At 37.2% G+C, this 23,165-nt stretch overlaps 3 protein-coding genes across 5 annotated transcripts in view; 2 read left to right on the top strand and 1 right to left on the bottom strand.

The window, feature by feature from the left end:
* Positions 1 to 4,216, bottom strand: part of pear1 (platelet endothelial aggregation receptor 1) — a 43,355-nt gene extending 39,139 nt beyond the window's left edge. For 2 of the 3 annotated variants that reach the window (XM_058746713.1, XM_058746711.1), the window contains exon 1: positions 987 to 1,232. The gene's annotated coding sequence lies outside the window, so the exon portion shown is untranslated. Of the gene's footprint in view, positions 1 to 986; positions 1,233 to 2,901; positions 3,011 to 4,089 lie in introns of those variants that run through there. The other variant, XM_058746712.1, reaches the window with a different exon arrangement.
* Positions 4,217 to 4,370: 154 nt separating this feature from the next.
* pdia7 (protein disulfide isomerase family A, member 7) lies at positions 4,371 to 8,985 on the top strand. The gene is made up of 13 exons (XM_058746714.1): positions 4,371 to 4,519; positions 4,901 to 4,979; positions 5,113 to 5,230; positions 5,600 to 5,707; positions 5,884 to 6,013; positions 6,092 to 6,205; positions 6,338 to 6,463; positions 6,538 to 6,720; positions 6,839 to 6,947; positions 7,029 to 7,157; positions 7,744 to 7,823; positions 7,940 to 7,997; positions 8,087 to 8,985. The coding sequence occupies exons 1-13, from the start codon at positions 4,377 to 4,379 to the stop codon at positions 8,174 to 8,176; spliced, it is 1,467 nt and encodes a 488-aa protein (XP_058602697.1). The 5' UTR covers positions 4,371 to 4,376; the 3' UTR covers positions 8,177 to 8,985.
* Positions 8,986 to 9,632: 647 nt separating this feature from the next.
* cct3 (chaperonin containing TCP1, subunit 3 (gamma)) lies at positions 9,633 to 20,295 on the top strand. Its single transcript, XM_058746128.1, has 14 exons — positions 9,633 to 9,777; positions 10,363 to 10,424; positions 10,529 to 10,579; positions 10,690 to 10,752; positions 10,853 to 10,949; positions 11,799 to 11,916; positions 12,506 to 12,692; positions 17,544 to 17,693; positions 17,780 to 17,912; positions 18,011 to 18,092; positions 18,825 to 19,005; positions 19,284 to 19,529; positions 19,645 to 19,776; positions 19,880 to 20,295. The coding sequence occupies exons 1-14, from the start codon at positions 9,750 to 9,752 to the stop codon at positions 19,976 to 19,978; spliced, it is 1,629 nt and encodes a 542-aa protein (XP_058602111.1). The 5' UTR covers positions 9,633 to 9,749; the 3' UTR covers positions 19,979 to 20,295.
* Positions 20,296 to 23,165: the final 2,870 nt, after the last annotated feature.

Here is a 23,165-nt window from a genome sequence, read left to right on the forward strand (position 1 = left end):
TCTGGAATAAAAAGACGGCAAAACAGGTAGAGGACTCATTTTAATTGTCTGGAATCATCTAGAAACAAGGTCAAGGTCAGCATCTCCTGGATCTAATGTGCTTTTGGCCAGTTGTGGTTTTGCAGGGCTGGGGTTTGTTTGTATTTGCAAACGCCTGACACTTTAGAATGTTAGGGAAGAAATACTCAAATAGCATGCAATGCTAAAAATCTGTTAGATCAACAACAAAAGAACAAAAAATATTGGCAGAGCCTTTGATATGACTCACAAAAAGATAAAATGTGTGTGTCATTCCACCATTCTCCTTCAATAACAGCCGTGACTCAGATATTTGTACTATGACAGGCATCACATACAAAATACATGTAATTTTTAATAATATACTGCATGCTGTTTTCTTATGCAAATTATAAAAAATGTAATTTTGATGGAAAAAACATAAGATGGATAAAGCAGCACCTGCTTCATATCACAAACACATCTGTGTCTGATTTTGTAAAAAAAAAAAATAAAAATCAATGCACATCTGTTTCAGCAGCCAAATTGCACCTCAATTACAGAAAAAACACTATTTTTTCAGATATTTGCTTAATTAATTACAAAAAAAAAAAAAAAAATTATAGTTATTGTGTGAGCTAATGAAATCTACCGGTGTAGGTTTATTCTGTTTTGAAGTGTACATTTACATTAATTCCACAATTTTGGTTTGCATGAGTGATATGGTTTGCTTGAAATTTGTAAATTAAATTTGAGAGTGAGCCCTAAGAAAAAGCAATCACATAATCTCACCAAAACCAGACTTCAAGAAGTAGGTCAGGACAGAAGATGGAAACTTCAATAGAAAAAACTTCAGGACAGAGATGCGAAGTAAAGTAGGCTATACAAAAACTGAATGCAATCAAGAAATCAATCATGTCCTTTGCGGTATGAAAAGTATTAGGCTACATGGCATTCAACTGTATTGTGAGTAACGTAAACTTTCTTACCTTACTGGAGAAGTGGCATTGAACTTAATTGAGGGAAGATCTGGAGTGCTCCGTCCCGAGGACAATCAAGATACTCTGACAGACGTAAGTCCTTTTGTAAACTTCTTTGGAAGCTGTGTCCTGCTCCAAAAGTGATCGCTAAACCGCTAAATCACTCTCTGTATCTCTATCCTATGCGCTGGAGAGCGCGTGACAGTGACAGAACCTCAAGACAATCGAGTCGCGAGTGCACGAGGAGTGGGCAAGCGCTTACGCCTACTGTATTCTCTCCCTCCCACTGTTTAGCTCTAAGTATAGTTCAGTGTATATGTATAGTACAGTTTGGCATAAAACTGTTATTACAAAACATAATACAATACAGTCTTAACAAATGGATGTCTTAGATGTACATTGAAATATTTCATGTTTATTGACATTTCCATACACCACTATAGCCTAGGTTACGCTAAAATGTTTATAGGTGTTAACCCTCATGTTCTGTTAAGATTTACTTACTGTTGTATGCTTGGGATTCCAGAGACCCCAATGATGAGTTAAAATAATTACGTAATGAACCTAATGATATTTTTCTTTCAAGTTGTTTTAATATATTAGCCTACATTTCTTTTACGTTTCATAAAACTCATTAGGCAAATGTTATTCAAATAGGCTATTATAGTTTTCCCCACAATTTTGCCACAAAGTATTAGTACAAATATAGCACAAAACAATAAAAGAAATCAAAATAATTAACTTAGATTTTTTTTTTTTTTAATAGATACAGTAGTTAATTAATCCCTCATTACAAAAGCTATCGCAGTAAACGCATATTAAAATTATTCACAAGAGATTTTACACCATTGTCTTCAGATTTAGATTTGGAGATTCAATTTAAAGTATTAACTGAAACTGAAACACAATGATTGTCTGTTTTAGGATGGTCTGGAAAGTTAAATAAGGGATTTGGTTAAAATGGGGGAGTAAAATGGAAAATTCAGGATCTGGGACATCAAAGCAACCCTCTTTCTAAATTACTATTTGAATGTCTGTTCAAAAATAGCTGGCCAAAAGAAGGCTTTAACAACTATGATTGGTAAGCCATTGCACTGAAGGGTCCGTGAGAATGGTTTCCTGCTGGCTTTAATGATAAGTGATGCTCCAGGTCGTATTTCCCCTCCATGCATTGTATTAACAGATAACACACTATAATTTAGGAAATAATCGAGAATGAAGGAAAACAGGGTTTCCGTTTCAATAAAACACTCAGCAAAAGATAGGCTGAGTCAGTTTTGGCATTAGCTTATCATCTGAAGACAGGAACTTCACTTGCACATTGTACTGTAGGTCTTGAAATTCCCCAGGTGATGTGTTTCTTTGTGTATCTTCTTGTTCTGAGAAAATCTTGAAATAAGTACATATAAACTTTTTTGCATTTCTAAAGAGGTATGACGCATCACAAATATATTTTATACAACAGCAACAGGAAAGTTACTTAAAAGTGAAAGAAAGTGAAAGTGAAGTGACGTGTGGCCAAATATGGTGACCCATACTCGGAATTCGTGCTCTGCATTTAACCCATCCAAGTGCACACACACAGTAGTGAACACACACATACACCGTGAACACATACCCGGAGCAGTGGGCAGCCAATGCTTATAAAAGTAATGCATTACAGTATTTCGTTGCATCCTTGAAAAGTAACTAATTGTGTTAATTTGTTACTTTTTATGGAAAATAATGCGTTACATTAATTTTGTGTTACTTTTGCATTACTTTTTCTCATCTGGGCTGGGCTTGTTTGACTGTTTTTAATATAAAAAGTTATATTTTTGGCAAATGAAAAAGCCCTTTCAGATCAAAAGTGAAATGAATAAGCCTCAGGTTGAAGAAAATGTAAATTCACGTCTGTACAGTAGAGGGCACAGCTCAAACAAACCTTTCAGCTGCGTTGCCATTCTGGATTGTGTGAAAAATAGGATGCAGGAGAAGAAAGCTCAACTACGGTGGCCGAGAGAGCTCAACGCGCTGTAAATAGAAAAAAACACCTGCAAATTAAGAAAACAACTTCGTCAATTTGACAAAACACACGCTACAAATGCTCACAACACAAGCAAATAAAGAAACGCACTGCAAATAGAAAAAAACATCTGCAAATTAAGAAAACAACTTCGTCAATTTGACAAAACACACGCTACAAATGCTCACAACACAAGCAAATAAAGAAACGCACTGCAAATAGAAAAAAACATCTGCAAATTAAGAAAACAACTTCATCAATTTGACAACACACGCGCTGCAAATGCTCACAACACAACCAAACAAAGAAACAAGCTGCAAATAAAATTCTTTTCGAGTTCGTTTTCAGTTCGCAGCACCTGCTGTCAAATTGATGAAGATGTTTTCTTGATTTGCTGGTGCTTTTTCTATTTGCATGTGTTTTCTGAAGTTGCAGCGCGTTGAGTTGAAGAAAGAATTATTGTATTTAATTATTGCAAGTTGCTTCATATTCCAAGTTTGCATTTCACTGTTTTCATTCTTTTTGAGGAATACTAAATGTTTGCAAGTGATATGAGAAAATGCATGTTCACATTTAGTCTAGAACTAGGCCTACAGTAACCTGTGTAAGAATGTTTACACAGCACACACAATGCCTCTGCATTTGCACCTGATTTCTCTCAATACGAGGACAGGAGAGCTGTCAGCCAATAAATGGGAAAAGTGTTGTTTATTTAGATATTTTCTTGTAAATTTAAAAATAATGTGTTACTTTACTAGTTACAAAAAGTAATTGGATTATGTTACTTGTAATGCCTAACCCCCAACACTGGCAACAAGTAACACCACTATACTCGAGACAAGTACTTATTCAGTAGTATCTTTTGTTATATTAAAGCAATATTTCACTGCTGAATATCAAAGGTCTGTTTAAGAGCTAACCTTATTCATAACAGTAGTACTCTTGCTATTGTGATTTTTCTTAAATATTATTATATTGTATATGTCTGCCAAGTCAAAATCTCGAAAAAGCAACCTCTTGCCAGGCCAAAGCCTCTTCTTATCTAAATAAGTTGTATCTGTATATATATAATAGTGACCCCTAGTGCTAAAATAAATCACTGCATACCTTCCCCTCCTTTGATTTATGGTCTTCAAACACTTTATTGATTTTCATAAACTAGCCGTATCTAAAAGATTATATGATTAGAGCGTAATAAATCCCATGTGCTGCAGCACCACACGACCGGAGGCACGTTATACCAAGTAAAGGCCTTGTACCAGTGCACTGAATTTATCAAACGCGCTCTGCCAGGAGAACGGTGCTTTTTTGGACCTTCAGGCGATCCATACATACATCTGCTACTCGCGCAGCGGGGCCAACTTCAACATTCACGCGTCTCTAGTCGAGTCAAAATGCGTTTACCTCGGTTTATCATCTGTCTGGTATTGACTGTGTGGTGTGCGGAGGGCAGCGATGTGCTCGAGCTCGGAGACTCTGACTTTGACCGGAGCGCAGTCATGCATGAGACTCTGCTGGTGGAGTTCTTCGCACCTTGGTATGTCCCAGATAAGATGTATTTGTGATAATTGTATAAAAATATAATTCCATCTGAAGCCAGGTTGTAGTTTGGTTGTAATGAACTATTAGTACAGCGACCAGAGCGTAAGGTGGGTTTTTCTCGTTTATGTCTGGACTATGTAACGTTAGAGAATGACAATGGTTGTTAATGCATGAAGTGCTTAAATCTAAATTATGATGTATGGAGGTGCATGAACCTAAATTATGATGCAAATGCACAATTCTCTCATTTAAACCATACCATTAGGGATTTTCTTCACAAGATCTGTCTGAAACTGAAACTATCTAGTTGCCATTGCAGTTAAATAGTATAATGCCTTTATGTATCATTAATATTCCTGGTATGGTGTTACCACAGGTGTGGTCATTGTCAGCGGCTTGCTCCGGAATATGAGGCTGCTGCCACAAAGCTGAAAGGGACACTGCCTCTGGCAAAGGTGAGGAATGATGGACACGCCAGTTCCTATTACCCAGCTCAAATGTTTAGCCTCCCTTATGTTACGCAGATGAGAGTCAGTCTTGTTTTTATATATGCTTGGTGAATGAGTCTCTTTCCTGATGTTTGATCAGGTGGACTGCACCGTGAACTCAGAGACATGTGAGCGTTTTGGAGTGAATGGGTATCCCACCCTTAAAATCTTCCGCAATGGAGAGGAAGCTGGATCTTATGATGGCCCCAGAACAGCAGGTTGATGTTTTGTGTCCATACATACACGTTCAAAAGGCAAATATATCATAACATTAATTTATTTCTGTAAGGGCAAAGCTGAATTTTCTGCAGCCATTACTCCAATATTCAGTGTCACACGATCCTTCAGAAATAATTTAAATTTGCTGATTGAACAGTTTTTCTGCTTGATATTTTTGTGGAATTCTTTGAATCCTGTACCATTATGCATCTCCTTACTTAACTTTCGATCAATTTAAATATATTAATTTCTTTTAAAAAAACCTTACTGATCCCAGACTTTTCAATGGCAATGTGTTTTATATTGTTGTTATTTTTTGGCTGTAATTGTTTTTGTGTCTTACATACCTATAACTTGATCTGAAACAGATGGCATTGTGAGCTACATGAAAAAGCAAGCAGGTCCAAGTTCTGTGTCTCTGCTCAGTGAGGCGGATTTGGATTCTTTTGTCGACAATTATGAGGCTAGTGTGGTGGGTGAGTTGAATTTGTAAAACCTGCCAAAGCATCTTAAATCGCTTCTGCAGCAGAAGCTCAAAACAAATCATATTTGACTTCTGCATTCATTTTAATCTCTCTTGGAACTGAAGGAGGCTTAAGTTCTCTCCTTTCATGTTTTGCCCTCTTGTGTCTTTGTTCATGGTTTTGCTCAGGCTTCTTCTCTGGGGAAGACAGTACACAGCTTGCAGAGTTTCTGAAGGTCTCCAGTGCCCTGAGGGACAGCTATCGATTTGCTCATTCCACTGATGTGGGAACAGGCCTGAAATACGGCGTAGATGGAGAGTATGTATGACACAGAGCATGAAGGAAACAACCATTTGAGATTGTGTGCTTTTTCTTCTTTTTGTCTTTTCCGTTCAGGTGTGTTCTGCTGTTTCGTCCCCCTCGTTTAAACAGCAAGTTTGAGGAAAATGTGGCGAAATACACAGAATCCATTTCTTATTCCTCTCTCCGTACATTCATCAGAGACAGTGTGTAAGTTTCTTTCATGCTTGTATATTTTGTGGGTGATTGGTCAAACAGTTGGAACTCCATTTAAAAATGCAATTTGATATGTTGTGATTCATGATTCTTGGTCTTGTTATTTTCATTTCACGCTGCTTTTAGATTTGGTCTCTGTCCACATTTGACCACAGAAAACAGGGACATTCTGAGAGGAAGTGATCTGCTTACAGCATATTACAATGTAGATTACTTACGAAATCTCAAAGGCACAAACTACTGGAGGAACAGGTGAGCACCCAATCATTGGAATATCAGTATATTTGTTCTTTTTATATCTGTAAATTTCTCATTGTCTCTTTCAGAATAATGAAGGTGGCGACACAGTTTCAGGATCGAGGTCTGAGTTTTGCAGTGGCAGATCGACAAGAGTTCCAGGATGAGCTTGAGGAGGAGTTTGGTTTGGGTTCATCTGAGGGAGGAGACATTCCCCTTGTTACAATCCGGACGAAAGAGGGACACAAGTACTCCATGCAGGAAGAATTCACGTAAGTTTTACAAAACACTAGTCTATACACACAGTGCTTTTCTGTTTACATCCAGTAAGAAATAATCAATAGATTTGAGAAAAGGCTTCAGAAGCTCATTCTGTGTTTGGTTCTGTAGGCGAGATGGCAAGTCCTTGGAGAGGTTCCTGGAGGATTACTTTGCTAAAAGATTGAAGCGATATGTGAAATCTGAGCCTGTTCCAGAGTCCAATGAGGACCCTGTCAAGGTAAGCGGACCCACAGAGATGTTTTTTATTTTATAATTTTTTTTATGTTTTCTGGTATTCATCATGTATGTGGTTCCACAGGTTGTTGTTGCTGACACCTTTGACGAGATTGTGAATGATCCAGAGAAGGATGTGTTGGTTGAATTTTACGCTCCCTGGTGCGGCCATTGCAAGAACCTGGAGCCCATATACAAGGAGCTTGGAGAAAAGGTTTGTTAACACAATGTATATATAATATAAAGCATTTTTCATTTTTCATCAGAGACCGGAGTTTTAGAACCAGTAAGATTTTTTTTAATGTTCATGAGGTAAGTCACCAAGGCTGCATTTATTTGATCAAAAATATGGTAAAATGAATAATAATGTGAAATATTATTACAATTTAAAATAACTTTTATATTTTAATACATTTATTCCTGTGATGGCAAAGCTGAATTTCCAGCAGTCATTACTCCAGTTTTCAGTGTCACATGATCCTTCAGAAATCATTCTAATATGCTGATTTGGTGCTCAAGAAACATTTATTATTATCAATTTTATTGTATTGTATATGTATTTTTCCAGGACTTTTTGCTGAATAGAAAGTTCAAAAGAACAGCATTTATTTGAATTTTTTTACAGCATTACAAATGTCTTAATTCAATGCATCTTGCTGAATGAAAATGTTAATTTCTTTAAAAAAAAATAAAAAAATAAAAAATATCTCACTGAACCCAAACAGTAGTATATGCCAAAAATAATGCCACTGTAGGCCCATAATGCTCATTATTTGGATTTTATTTTGTGTTTGTCTTAGCTTTCTGGGGACCCCAACATTGTAATTGCTAAAATGGACGCCACTGCTAATGATGTGCCCCCAAATTATGATGTTCAAGGGTAACGATCTGTTTCTCTTTATGTCTCTGATCAATTTATTGTTCATTACAACAAACATTCTGTGGCATTCAGCTGTTTTTCTTCTTGATTCATCACCTGTTTTGCCTGAACTGCAGATTTCCAACCATTTACTTCGTGCCCTCTGGACAAAAGGACCAGCCACAGCGATATGAGGTGAATATCATCACACACACACACACACACACACACACACACAGACAGACAAACTGCTACAATGTTACTTAAACATTTTTGTCCCACAGGGTGGTCGTGAGGTTAGCAGCTTCATCACCTTCCTGAAGAAAGAGGCCACAAATCCGCTAATCTTAGACGAATCAAGGGATGAACTGTAAACAAACAATAAGATGCTGAATTTACCAGGTGGAGAAATGCACAAACCCACTTCAGCCAAATGTGTCACTCGCAGATATTCATGACATCAATCGGGTACATCAAAGCACATGATAAAATGCATCACTTTTAAAATGTTAGTCAATACACTACTGGACACATGATAAGGAATGTAGTTTATAGTTAAAATACTGTTTTTACATCAGTTATTTAACAATCTGCTGCCAAGTTGCCTCCGTTTTCTTTTATTCTCTGTCTTTTATAACAAAATGCACTGCATATGCAAAATATGCTAATTTCCTGTCTCTTTATTTAAAGGGAGACTGTGTTTATAGGTCACTTATCACAAACATGTTACTGTAAAGTGTTCCACTGACTGAATGCTTTTAAGTTAAGAAGTGTGTACCTCACTCCTTACTGCTGGCTTAGTTTACAAAATGTTGAAATTGGTTACTGCATTGGTACATTAATTACACAATCTCTTCATAGTCCATTCAGATGTTACTTTTAAACTTTGTTTCAAGTCTACAGGATGTCTTAGAGATTCTGTAAGCAGTTGATGACTGTACAATAACAGTCTATGAAAAGAATTGGGGTACCTCTACTACCTCCTAATGTCTGTCATGTCAAATCAAACGTCTGTAAGGGTCTTGGACCGCATCCTCCATCCATACATGTGAGGATGTTAACATCTGCTCCCAGGCTAGTAATCTTTTAGAAGTTTGACGCTTACTTCTTGAACTGTTTATGTCATCAAAAATGGGAGTGTTTTGTGTTTGCAGTCATAATAAAGAAATGGACAAACACCTAATTGTGTGTGTATTTTTTGTTGTATATTTGTAGTACTGTTCGACGGGTTTTTTTTTTTTTTTTTCAATTTTAAACCAAAACAGTTGTATTTAAAATAAAATGTGAAATATATTAAACATATAATACATTTTAGAATAAATACAGACAAATATAGACAAATAGTCTTAAACATGATATGCTTTATAAATCAGTAATGGGTAATATATTTATTTATTAGTTTATACCTAAGTTTTAGTAGATGAATTTTAACATTACCTTATATGGTAATTTGACCTGGTTAACCATTTCAGAGTTTTTACTATAATTCTTTTTTTTTTTTCCATTAAAAAATATTTTACAGTGTAGACGTGAGGCGTTGGCATACATTTTGATATATATTCGATTTTGTTTTAATATAAACTATTATTTTAGATAATATAAAATTGTATACTGTTTAACAAAATGTAGATTTAGCTTTCTTGTCTGTAAATCTAAAATTAAGCGATTAATTACTTGTAAGGAAAATTTACGTTTCTATCTAGGAAATCTTCATCCTGACAGCTATTACAGGATTCTTTCGAGAACTTTTCAGTTCTGCTTCATTCTACACCCACCCACAAGCGTTGCTGAGCTTTCTTTGATTGGTGGAGATATGTGTATGTCAAAGGCGTCTCGGTTGCTCATTGGTCCACTGTGTGGCTGAGTCCCCAGCCACGCCTCGTGCATCCTCTCCTCTTACCGTTGTGCGTGTTGTCCGGTACCGGTGATCTAAACCACGCCGCAAACATGATGGGCCGACCGGTTCTCGTGCTTAGTGAGTGCTTATTTCATTATTCCATCTGAAAATGCGCAAGTGTAGCTTTCATATGAGCCGCTGCTGGACTCGGTAACGGTGTGAATTAGAGTTTTATTCATGCATCGGTGCTAGAATGCTAAGCTAACTAGTGTGGCACGGGGGCCTCGCGTGTCTGAAGCTAATGAGAGTGTTCAGATTAGTCATTGTGTTAGCCTCGTAGCTAACATTGCTTATTAATAATAATATTTTTTAAGACATTGCACCATAAGTTGCACAGTCAATAATAAAGCTAGCGCTGCTCAGTTCTCAGTCATTTGCTGGCTTTATGGGGCAGTCGGTTCTGTCTAACGGAGGTTTTAAAGTAATGAATTAGTTAGCATAAAGCTAACGGCACAGAGAGTGTGCTGACCAGAGCTGCACCCTCTTCATATGCTTAGACGCAACATTATTGATATTTTCTGTTAGCATATGTCAAATATTTAATTTTTGTTAGATTTTAAATCGTTTGTTATCATTTTTATTTTCTAAACGAATAAAATAAATAGGGTTCATCATATTAAACTGATTTAACACACACACTGGCTCTGTTTCTGCTCGTAACAGGTCAGAACATCAAGAGAGAGTCTGGACGAAAGGTTCAGATTGGAAACATCAGTGCGGCTAAGGTGGGTCTCTTTTCTGTGTGTGTGTGTGTATGTATGTATTTATTTATTTTCTTGAAAGACATGTCCTGACACATCACTAACCTGCTGCTTCATTCTCCTTTCAGACCATAGCAGATATCATCAGGACATGTCTGGGACCAAGGGCTATGATGAAGGTGTGTTTCTGGTGTTTAGTCCACACTTATATTTTGGTTTATTGTAAGATGAGACTTATGATATTGCTCTAAAGAGATGTTTGATGAAATGTTTTGTTCTTTGTACGCAGATGCTTCTGGATCCCATGGGTGGTATCGTCATGACCAATGATGGCAATGCCATTCTGAGAGAGGTGATTATGAATACCACTCCATAACTTTGTAAAACAAAATGTAGGTTTTGTATTTATTGAATGTTAATAAAATGTTCTCTCTTTTTTTTGTGGCATTCAGATCCAGGTCCAGCACCCCGCTGCCAAGTCCATGATTGAGATCAGCCGCACACAGGATGAGGAGGTTGGAGATGGGACCACCTCTGTAATTATTCTGGGTGAGGGTCATTTGTGTTCTCCCTGTCAGTTCACAGAGTCTGTGAAACTGAATGATGTAGGTGTTTTATTAAATATATTCTTGAATGATAACTTTTCTAGTTTAGTAACATACAAATAATTAATTATATTATTATTAATAATAATTATTAGAAAATAAATTGTAAGAAGTTGACAACTAACAATTAAAGTGCCCCTATTATGGGTAATGAAAGGTTCATATTTTAGTTTTGGGAGACCCAACAACTGGTTGACATGCATGCAAGGTCAAAAAGCACTTTCATTGTCTTATAACATGCATTTACCTTACTTGCTCAACGATTCAATTTTCCAAACCCCTCCTTTGCGTGATGCTAATCTGCGGTGATTGGTCTCATTTTCATTTCATCATGCTTGTAATGCCTGATAAAGCAGCTTTTGTGCTGCTTTGTGTACAACGTTACCGGGGAAACAGTTATTTTTACAGCTCCAAAAGAGGCACCTAGTGGCAAAGAATGAAATTGCATTTTCATTCAGACCAACGCAAAAAGACCAACAAGTGAGCGGGCAATATGCTAATGTTTCATGTTAAAATCAACATGAAACGGCTTGGGATTCGTTTTAAAAACGACTCATTTCAATGATTCAGAGTCGACTCTTTCTTTTGAGAGACAATTTTATACACGGAGCACTTTCAGATTTAAAACTTTGCAGGATGTTTTCATTCACTTAGAGGAGTGTTCACACTGCATGAAAGGTAATTTTCAAAAATCCATAATAGGGGCACTTTAAATGAATGTTTATATGTTAATAATTAATTTGTTCAATAGCATTTGAAGTGCTCAAATCCTAACGTGACATTCTGTGTACAGCGGGTGAGATGCTGTCGGTGGCTGAGCAGTTTTTGCAACAGCAGATGCATCCTACTGTGGTGATCAGTGCATACAGACAAGCTATGGATGATATGTTGAACATACTCAAAGACATTAGGTAATCAAACATACAACCAGTTTAATTGTTCTGTATGAGCTCTTAATCAATAAAGGAATAGTAGATAAGATGTAGATGAGTGTTTGTCCATCAGAACAGATTTGGAGCATTACATCGCTTGTTCACCAATGGATCCTCTCCAGTCAATGGGTGCCGTCAGAATGAAGTACAACTCCAATTACAAAAAGTAATTTAAAATGCCTTAATTATGGATTTGTGTCTTACAAACACGCAGCTTTTCATTACATAAGGCGTTAAATTGATGGACTGGAGTCATGTGGATTATTGTGATGTTTTTATCAGCTGTTTGAACTCTTATTCTGATGGCACCCATTCACTGCAGAGGGTCCATTGGTAAGCAAGTGACGTAGTGCTACATTTCTCCAAATCTGTTCCGATGAAGAAACAAACAAATACTTCTTTGATGGACTTAGAGTGAGTACATCTTCAGGAAATTTTTATTTTGGCTAAACCATTCCGTTAATCTGCTTAGTTTTATCAGTGAAATTGGTAAAGTGGATGATTGGCTAAAGTGGGATGAAATTTTTCACAGTCTGATAGTTTTTCTACTTCCTCCTCCCCCTCATAGCACTCCAGTAGATGTGAATAATCGTGACATGATGTTGAAGATAATAAACTCTGCCATCAACACCAAAGCACTGAGCCGCTGGTCCACCATGGCCTGCAATATTGCTCTAGATGCTGTCCGTACTGTTGAGCTGGAGGAAAACGGACGCAAGGAGATCGACATTAAGAAGTATGCCAAAGTCGAGAAGGTAGGACACAGCCTAAAGAAATATGCTTAAAGGGCATATTCTTACTTGGTTTTACTTTATATATGTACAATTTTGGTCTTGAATGTAATCACAGAATGTTTTTGTCAACAGAAGTCTTTAATCAAAATAAAATAACTTGCTCTTTTCCGATGTCACTGAAGTTGCGTGAACTATTGGATAATCTTATTTCTCTGAATACTTCATTAATGTTAATGAATGACTAGTTATTGTTATTAGGCCTGTCACGATAACAACTTTTTGTTGTGCGATATATTGCCCCAGAATAATTGCGATAAGCGATATTATTGTCATTTTAAAGACCATTTTATGCCACTGAATATATAATTATAATTTAACAGCATAATAATGCAAGAAGGCCTACACGCTTCCAAATAACGACAAACTTTTAATTCTTAAGAATATTTAGATCATGGAAATTAAGTATCAAAATATTAGATACCTTAAAAAACTTGAATAAATAGTAAATAAACATTTTCTAACTAAAAGTGCAAAGTAACAAGTAGAAAAAAAGAAAAATGCACAAACTTGTATGGAGATTTTTCCATCTACAGATTTTCCCCTGACCTTCTTTTCTCTGTAAATTAAGGGTGCACACTATTACTGAAAAACACAATCACTACTTGGCAGTCAGATGTATGCATGTACAAAGGCACAGATCCCTAAAGAAGGCCATATAATTTTTTTGTAAAAACCTTATTAAAATGTGAACTAGCACCTCATGACAAAATCCAGGAAAACAATCCATGTTATGTATGAGAAGCTGCAAAAGACACAGGCACAAGTGGAATGCAAAAAACATGGTGACATTAATTTTTAAGTAAATATAATGGGCGATATATTGCGTCACCAAAATATATTGAGGTCCTGTACATATATTGTGCGATAAGTCGATATATTGATTATTGCTGCCTAATTGTTATCCATGAAATGTAAACAAAACTAAACTTAGCACTGCACAGAAGCTGCATGAAGTGACATTTAGATGTGGTATTTATACATTTAGACTATTCATAATTGCATAAATATTATGAGATTTAATATTTTAAATTCAGAATTCTAAATATAGAAATATGTTGGAAAAGAATGTAATATGCCTACTTTTAGATGGGGAAACTTAAAACCGCCAGCAGGTGGCAGCAAGTGCTCATGATTGAATCACTGAGTCATTCAAACAATTCATTAAAAATGGCTGAATCCTTCAGGAGCGAATCAAATGAATGGCTTAGTGAATCAGTGATTCGCCCAAGCCAACGTGGAGTTGGATTCGAACACAGAAACGAAACAAAAACAGCACTCTTGCTTGTCGTATTGCCGAACTGTTAGGAGCATTTTTGCTTGCAAACTTGAAATTTCCAAGTTAGCAGCACGTATATTAAAAAACACATGCATTCATAATGTTAAAAAAAAAAAAAAAAAAATATATATATATATACACACACACACACACACACACACACACAGTGGGGCAAAAAAGTATTTAGTCAGATGAGAGAGGCCTGTAATTTTCATCATAGGTATACCTCAACTATGAGAGACAAAATGAGAAAAAAAATCCAGAAAATCACATTGTAGGATTTTTAAAGAATTAATTGGTAAATTCCTTGGTAAAATAAGTATTTGGTCACCTACAAACAAGCAAGATTTCTGGCTCTCACAGACCTGTAACTTCTCGTTATCAGTATAAAAGACACCTGTCCACAACCTCAAACAGTCTAACTCCAAACTCCACCATGGCCAAGACCAAAGAGCTGTCAAAGGACACCAGAAACAAAATTGTAGACCTGCACCAGGCTGGGAAGACTGAATCTGCAATAGGTAAGCAGCTTGGTGTGAAGAAATCAACTGTGGGAGCAATTATTAGAAAATGGAAGACATACAAGACCACTGATAATCTCCCTCGATCTGGGGCTCCACACAAGATCTCACCCCGTGGGGTCAAAATGATCACAAGAACTGTGAGCAAAAATCCCAGAACCACACGGGGGGACCTAGTGAATGACCTGCAGAGAGCTGGGACCAAAGTAACAAAGGCCTCAAATCCTGCAGTGCCAGACGTGTCCCCCTGCTTAAGCTAGTACATGTCCGGGCCCGTCTGAAGTTTGCTAGAGAGCATTTGGATGATCCAGAAGAGGATTGGGAGAATGTGATATGGTCAGATGAAACCAAAATATAACTTTTTGGTAAAAACTCAACTTGTCGTGTTTGGAGGAGAAAGAATGCTGAGTTGCATGCAAAGAACACCATACCTACTGTGAAGCATGGGGGTGGAAACATCATGCTTTGGGGCTGATTTTCTGCAAAGGGACCAGGACGACTGATCCGTGTAAACAAAATAATGAATGGGGCCATGTATCGCGAGATTTTGAGTGAAAACCTCCTTCCATCAGCAAGGGCATTGAAGATGAAACGTGGCTGGGTCTTTCAGCATGACAATGATCCCAATCACACCGCCCGGGCAACGAAGGAGTGGCTTCGTAAGAAGCATTTCAAGGTCCTGGAGTGGCCTAGCCAGTCTCCAGATCTCAACCCCATCGAAAATCTTTGGAAGGAGTTGAAAGTCCGTGTTGACCAGCGACAGCCCCAAAACATTACTGCTCTAGAGGAGATCTGCATGGAGGAATGGGCCAAAATACCAGCAACAGTGTGTGAAAACCTTGTGAAGACTTGCAGAAAACGTTTGACCTCTGTCATTGCCAACAAAGGGTATATAACAAAGTATTGAGATGAAATTTAGTTATTGACCAAATACTTATTTTCCACCATAATTTGCAAATAAATTCTTTAAAAATCCTACAATGTGATTTTCTGGATTTTTTTTTCTCATTTTGTCTCTCATAGTTGAGGTATACCTATGATGAAAATTACAGGCCTCTCTCATCTTTTTAAGTGAGCACAATTGGTGGCTGACTAAATACTTTTTTGCCCCACTGTATATATTATATATGATTGATAAGAACCAAGTGCAAAGCCGCTATGCTAATGAATGGAATTGCATTCGTGATCGCGAATATGCTTCCAGAAACGAACTATTACACCTTTTCTAGAAGTGGTCAAATGAATAAAACTGCGAGAATACTTTCTTGAAAGATTTAAAGATATTATGATGTTGAATAAGTGATGCTTGAGCTGCAATTTTTTTTAAATAACATCAGACGGTCTGAATCAGACCCTTTCTTCTGATTACCTGCAGCATGAACCATGACGTAGTATGAAGTACTTCTCATTGCAAACTGAACTGAAACACTCAATACCATATAAAGCGTATACACAGCCTGAACTACACAGAGCACAGCAGAAAGACATTTGGCAATCAAATTGTAATGTTTCTGTTGGCATGCATGTTCAAATGAATTTAAATGGTGTTCCTGCCGTGCATACAACATATCTTACGGTACTACCGTATGGACGAAACTACAGTTTAAAAAAAAAAATGCAATGGCACGCGAGTATTTTTAAGCTTTAGTATCGTGATACTACCATAGTACCGGTATATCGTGCAACCCTACTACCAACCACTCTCTTGCATTTCCTTCAAACAATAATGCGATTTTAAAATAATAACTGCCATTGGGACAAATTATTTATTTATAAGCATTTCTTCTGGCCAGAGGAATTTTAAGCCCACACCCTGATGGAGACATTTCAAAAGTAGAGTGATCTTTAAAAATCCCAATTGCTGTTTTTCCATAAAACAATCAAATAAGACCTAAAGTGAATGTTGTTTATAGCCAGTAATCTTATTTGCCTGATTATTTGTGAGTTTGTTCTTGTTTAACCATGAGACAATATATGTAAGAATGCTCTCAATCGTTGACCTGTGTACCACGGTTAGTCTGTGTACTAACGTTAAAACTCAATTTTCTAAGAAGACCAAGGCTTGCCTTCTTACAGACAGACTCTACATTACCTTCAAAGTTGAGTTCATTGTCAATAATTGTTCCTAAATATTTAAAATTCGAGACCTACTCTACAATTTTTCCTTTTATAATGACTGGTTTATATGGGCTTGTATCTACTGTTCTTGTTTGACTCCTCAAACATAGCTCTCTTGTCTTTCTAATATTAAGATGTAAGGAGCTACTATCAAACCAAACAATAACACTATTGATATACTCAAAATATGAAGGGCTATTCAATTCTTTCTGACAGGAAACCAGTGCCATATCATCAGCATACTTTGAGGGAGGGATTATCATCATCACACTGCAGTTCATTGATGTATACAGAGAACAATATTGGAGATAATACACATCCCTGCGGTACCCCAGTATTTAAAACCAAGCAGTCATGACATGACATTATTAATACAAACATGCCGTGGTCGGTTTTTTAAAAATTCCTTAATCCATGAAATCAACCAACAACTAACACCTAAAATGTGAAGGCGCTTTAATAGAAGGTTAGGATGGATGGTATTAAAAGCAGCCGAGAAATCCATGAAAAGTATTCTAACACACATATTTGACTTATCTAAATGATGTTGAACTTTATTCAAAAGAGGAAGAGAGGCATCCACAGTGCACTGATTGGCCCGGTAGGCAAACTGCAGGGGAACGATAAATCTCTCAATTTGGGATGACAATTCCTTACTATGCGTTTCATATATTTGCAGAGAACTGATGTGAGCGCAATTGGACGAAAGTCATTTAACAATTTTGCATGAAATATTTTGGGTCTTCACATCAAATCTAGCAATAAGATCAATACATGATCCAGTTTGTTCTCAATGGATAAAATTAGCATAGGATCTGCAATTCATGTTGAATTTAAACAATGATTAAATGTCAAGCAATGTGTAAATATACCTTATTGCAATTTTTGTGTGAATAGGTGCCTGGTGGTATCATTGATGACTCGTGTGTGCTAAAGGGGGTGATGGTAAATAAGGATGTAACTCATCCCCGTATGCGAAGACTCATCAAAAACCCGAGAATTGTTCTGCTGGACTGCTCTCTGGAGTACAAGAAGGGTGAGAGTCAGGTGAGATGTCTGAATCCACAATCTTCCTCTGAATGCTTATTTAAAAACATCGAAAACACTGACCTTTGACCTCTTGCTCCTCTCAGACTGATATTGAGATCTCTCGTGAGGAAGACTTCGCTCGCATTCTGCAGATGGAGGAAGAGTACATCCAGCAGATCTGTGAAGACATTATTCGTCTCAAACCTGACCTGGTCTTCACTGAAAAGGGCATCTCTGGTACATATGAGCGCTCATGCAGTCATGTGTTTATGAGAAGCAATGGTGGTCTTTTTTTGTTTTTTTTAGATCATGTGAGTTGTTTGTCATTTCTCTAGATCTGGCTCAGCACTATCTGGTGAAAGCAAACATCACTGCGATCCGTCGTGTCAGAAAGACGGACAACAACCGTATTGCAAGGTGCAGAAATGTGCTTTTGTCAAATTTTCGTTTTTGTGTAATTCATTGTATCAGTGGATATTTTGCCAGATATACATGCACAAAATGTAAAGCAAATCTTAATTTCTTAGGAAATAATAGGAAATTTAAAATTCAAAAATCTTGAAAATTAATATTAAAATGTTAATCATGGCAGTTTATTTAGTGGACATGCATTGTATTTCTATATGCCTAGTGGAGTCACTTAGATATTGCTTGTGTAGAGCATTGATCTCTGATTTGTGAGTGACAATCATTTTAAGAATGATTTGGTTTTTAATGAATTTGGCAAAATAGTTTACAATTTGGCGTGAATGATAAAATAGTATTATTTTTGTATGTGCAATTGTAGTCTTTATTAATATTTTAAATTATCTTTTAGTTTTTGTTTCTTTTTATTTTCCATTTTAATGATCTTAGTTTCCCCCTCCATTTTAGTTTTAAACAATTAGTTTTAAGTTTTAAACTATTTTAGTCTTCAACATTTCAACTCTTAAATTTTATTATAAAATTTATGAAACATTTTATTCAGAATTTTTTAAAGGTGTAAACTTTTTTTTTTCTTTCTTTCTTTTAAGTTAATAACAATACTGACAGGTTCTGAATCAAAATAACTTAAAAATACTTAACTTCACCAGTAGTTTCTTATTATTGGTTATGGAAATTTAAGAAGTGTGGCAACACTTTAACTCCACTTCTGCTTGTCTCTCTCAGAGCATGTGGTGCACGTATTGCCAGCAGAACAGATGAGCTCCGTGAAGAGGATGTAGGTACAGGAGCCGGCCTATTTGAAGTGAAGAAGATCGGTGATGAGTATTTCACCTTTGTGACAGAGTGTAAAGACCCCAAAGCCTGCACCATTCTCCTCAGAGGAGCCAGCAAGGAGATCTTAGCGGTGAGAAAAGACGGGAAGAGGGAACCAAAGAAATGAGGAGACTGGGGCCACTGTTAAAAATTCATGACTATGCAATGCTCAGAGGAAGATTAATGAGGATGTTTTTTAATCGTTATAGAGTCTCACAAAGGTCTCTATAGTGAGAGCAGCCCTCAGGAAGAGGTGCTTAGATAATTCAACAGGCCATTTGTTGAATATTTGATCAGCTCAGCTGGAGTATCAGGGGATTTTGCACAGGTTAATTGACTTGTCGCTGTTTGACTGATGATCTTTCTCAGGAAGTGGAGCGAAACCTGCAGGATGCCATGCAGGTCTGTCGTAACGTCCTGTTGGACCCGCATCTGTTGCCAGGTGGTGGAGCAGTGGAGATGGTGGTGTCCCATCGGCTGACGGAGCGCTCGCGAGCGATGACCGGTGTAGAGCAGTGGCCGTACCGCGCTGTGGCTCAGGCCCTGGAGGTCATCCCACGTACACTCATCCAGAACTGTGGAGCCTCAGCAATACGAGTCCTCACTTCCCTTAGGGTAAGTTGAATCGAAAGCAAAAATTTTTTTATTTTTTTTTTATTTGTGTGTTGCTGCTTCTCTTGAGTAACTTGCATTTCAGTTGGCGTTAAAGCGTTTCTCATCTCTTTTCCAGGCCAAGCACACTCAGGAGGGCAACTCTTCATGGGGTATCAATGGAGAGACAGGAACTCTTGCTGATATGGAGCAGCTGGGGATCTGGGAACCACTGGCAGTTAAAGCCCAGACATACAAAACTGCAGTTGAGGTAAAACGGCGCATACACTGAAGAAAACTGCTTTAGACTCCAGGAGGAAGGTAGAGGTGACTTTTCTTATGACTGTTAATGGATTTTCTCATTTTCCTCTTAGACGGCCGTTCTCTTACTGCGCATTGATGACATCGTTTCTGGTCACAAAAAGAAGGGAGATGACCAGGCAGGTGGTGCACCGATGGAGGACAAGGAGTAAAGGAAGAGGAAATACAGAGGATGAAGGAACAAGAGTTCAGAAAGGACAGTAATGCAGCAAATGAAGAGCAATTATACACAAGCATTTATTCGTGTAAAACTCCATTCTCCAACACAATGTTCTCATTAGAAAGCCATTTGCACTGTTGCTTTGTGTGTCATTAGGCCAGAAGCTCTTCTTCCCTCAATTGTTTTTTTTCCCTCTGAAAATGAAATAACTCTGGATTGGATTAGGATGTTTGTGCTAGTATCGATGTGCTTCACTTTGCTGGTATTGTTACTTTGTATTTCTTACCGGTGATAAACATCAATATCAGACCATGTTGTTGAGTTTTTCCTGTGCTAAACCCCCTTAAATTGAATATAAATTAAGGTACTTTTTTTTTCTCAACCTTAGTAGTTTACTATGATTATGCAATTACATTTTTGGGGGGAGTTTGTAAATGTTACAGCTTCAGTGAAAAAAAGTCACACAAAACACTTCACATTTTAAAATTTATTTGACAGTTTAAAAAAATGTTTACATGTCAAAATTCAATTCCCATTTTCCCCAAATGCAACCATTTACAATAAATTTCAGGTAGTTAACATTAATGCATTGGGTTTCATGAACTAACAATGAACAGCATTAATGTAGGTGCATTTTAATATTTATTCATATTAATACAAATAATGTATTTAGTATATGCAAAAATGAACATTACACTCATTGCCAAAAATATCGGTACCCTTCGTAAATATGATCAAAGAAGGCTGTGAAAATTAATCTGTATTGATCCTTTTGATTTTTTATTTAAAGAATTCACAAAAATCTAACCATTCATTGGATAAGAATTTAAAATGGGGGGGGGGAAATATCATTATGAAATGTTTTTTTTTCTCAAATACACAAAATAAAAGTAAAATCTCAAGTATATTCCCATTCATATTCACAATTTTGAGCGCTCCAGGGTGATTATGAATATGACATTATCCAGCCATGGCTTCCTGTTTCACAGAAATATAAATAGGAGGGAAAACAAAGCCCAAATTCCCTTAATCACCCATCACAATGAGAAAAAACAAAGAATATATTTCTGATGTGCAGCAAAAGATAATTGAGCTTCACAAATTAGTGAAGTGGCTTTAAGAAAAGAGCTAGAGCAGTAAAAATTCCCATTTCCACCATCAGGGCAATAATTAAGATTTTCCAATCAAAATAAAATGTTAGGAAACTGCCTGGAAGAGGACGTGTGTCTATATCATCCTAATGCACGGTGAGAAGGAGAGTTTGAGTGGCTAAAGACTCTCCAAGGACCACAGCTGGAGAATTGCAGAAAATAGTTGAGTCTCAGGGTCAGAAAACCTTAAAAAAAAAATTGTCAAACAGCACCTATATCACCATATGTTGTCTGGGAGGGTTTCAAGAAAAATTCTCCTCGCTCATCCAAAAACAAACTCCAGCATATTCAGACAACATCAGACACGACTGGAACTTCAAATGGGACTGGCTTCTATGGTCAGATGAAACTAAAAATTGAGCTTTTTAGAAGCAAATACTCAAGATGGGTTTGGTGAACACAGGGATAAAAAGTACCACGTGTACAATGAAATATACTGCTGTATTTTTGATGTTGTGGGCCTATATTTCTGCTGGAGGTCCTGGACATCTTGTTTAGACACATGGCATCACGGAAAGTGGTCTGGATGAAGGAATGGTCTCTGATCTCTTGTCAGGTGTTTTCTAACCTCATCATGCACCATAGGAGAAAATTTAGAACTGCTAAACTGGCAAATGGAGGTTTCAAAAAGTATTGAATAAAAGGGTGCCGTTAATTGTGGTCAATGTGTATTAGAGAAAAACATTTATTTCATAGTGATATTTCCCTCAATTTTAAATTCTTATCCAATGAAAGATTAGATTTTTGTGATTTTTTTTTAATAAAAGATCAAAAGGACCAACAATACAGATTAATTTTCACAGCCTTCTTTGATCATATTTACCAAGGGTGCCGATATTTTTGGCAATGAGTGTAAAAGCTAACAAAACAGTGATCAAAACGTTGCTGTAAATCTTGGTTAGTGCAGAGACCCTTATTGCAATGTTACCAGCTGTTTCTGTATTAAATATTTAGTGCAGGTAATTTGTCAACAGGCATTCATAGAAAAACATGCCATTTTGACATGTAAGGATGTGCCGTCACACACAGCATTTTACAAAAAAATATTCAAATATATTTAAAAACATGTACATCTGCAAGTCTGCACAGGTTTATTGCCATTTGACAATATTTCGGATGCTATGACGATTTAGTATTTGCATTTCAGCACCACCAAACAAGTTCCATCTGCAGTTTTGGCTCTGCTGAATGGCACTCAGACCTAATCTGTCATCAAGCACTGAATCTGTCTCCGGGAGACAAAATACATTCAAATTTACCCAGATTATCAATCATGGGTTGCAATATCCAGCATTCGATATCATGCCACAGATTTGTGATATCACCCCTGGGCTCGCTCTCCTGTCTCTGGGTCCACTCCACTGTCCAGATCTAACATAAAAACAGAACAACGCGTAAAAAAGTGACCATTTAAAAAGATGTGTCAGGCATATAAAAGGATCACAGGCAGAACCAAGGTCTGCTTCTCTTACCCATGACAGTATCACTAGAGGACAGGCGGCACTGCTGGAGGCTCAAGTTGGAACATTCTGGAGCATCTGATACAGCATGACCTGAACCAGTTGGTGGATCCATATCTGTGTCCATGTCTGTTCAGATGGCAGGGGAACAATAGATTTAATAACAATACTATACAGGCATAGCAATAAGTCGCAGTGTTCTGTGTAATCACACTTGAAAGATCCCCTAATGTCAGATTGACGCTGACCTGAGAACTCTTCTTGCAGGTGGGAGTCGGACTGAGGGGGTCTGGAGAAGGTCTCGACGCTGACGGCTGTGTTTATTCCGCAGTCTGACCCGGATGATCCTGCCCGAGGCGGGGTTTCTAATGCTCTCAACTGGCCTCCAGTGGGCACGAGCGTGCTCCTCGAGTCTGTGCAATGTGGTTTATAAAACAAGTGGTATTACATAACTCGATTTACAACTTCCAACAGACAGCTGGTACAACCAACAGCTAAAATTACTCTAAACAATTAAGTAAAACACAACTTGCGCTCAAGGGTCGTTTTTAGGCCAACTGTAACACTT

This window comes from Onychostoma macrolepis, chromosome 16 (assembly GCF_012432095.1).
Source record: "Onychostoma macrolepis isolate SWU-2019 chromosome 16, ASM1243209v1, whole genome shotgun sequence".
Classification (NCBI taxonomy): Eukaryota; Metazoa; Chordata; class Actinopteri; order Cypriniformes; family Cyprinidae; genus Onychostoma; species Onychostoma macrolepis.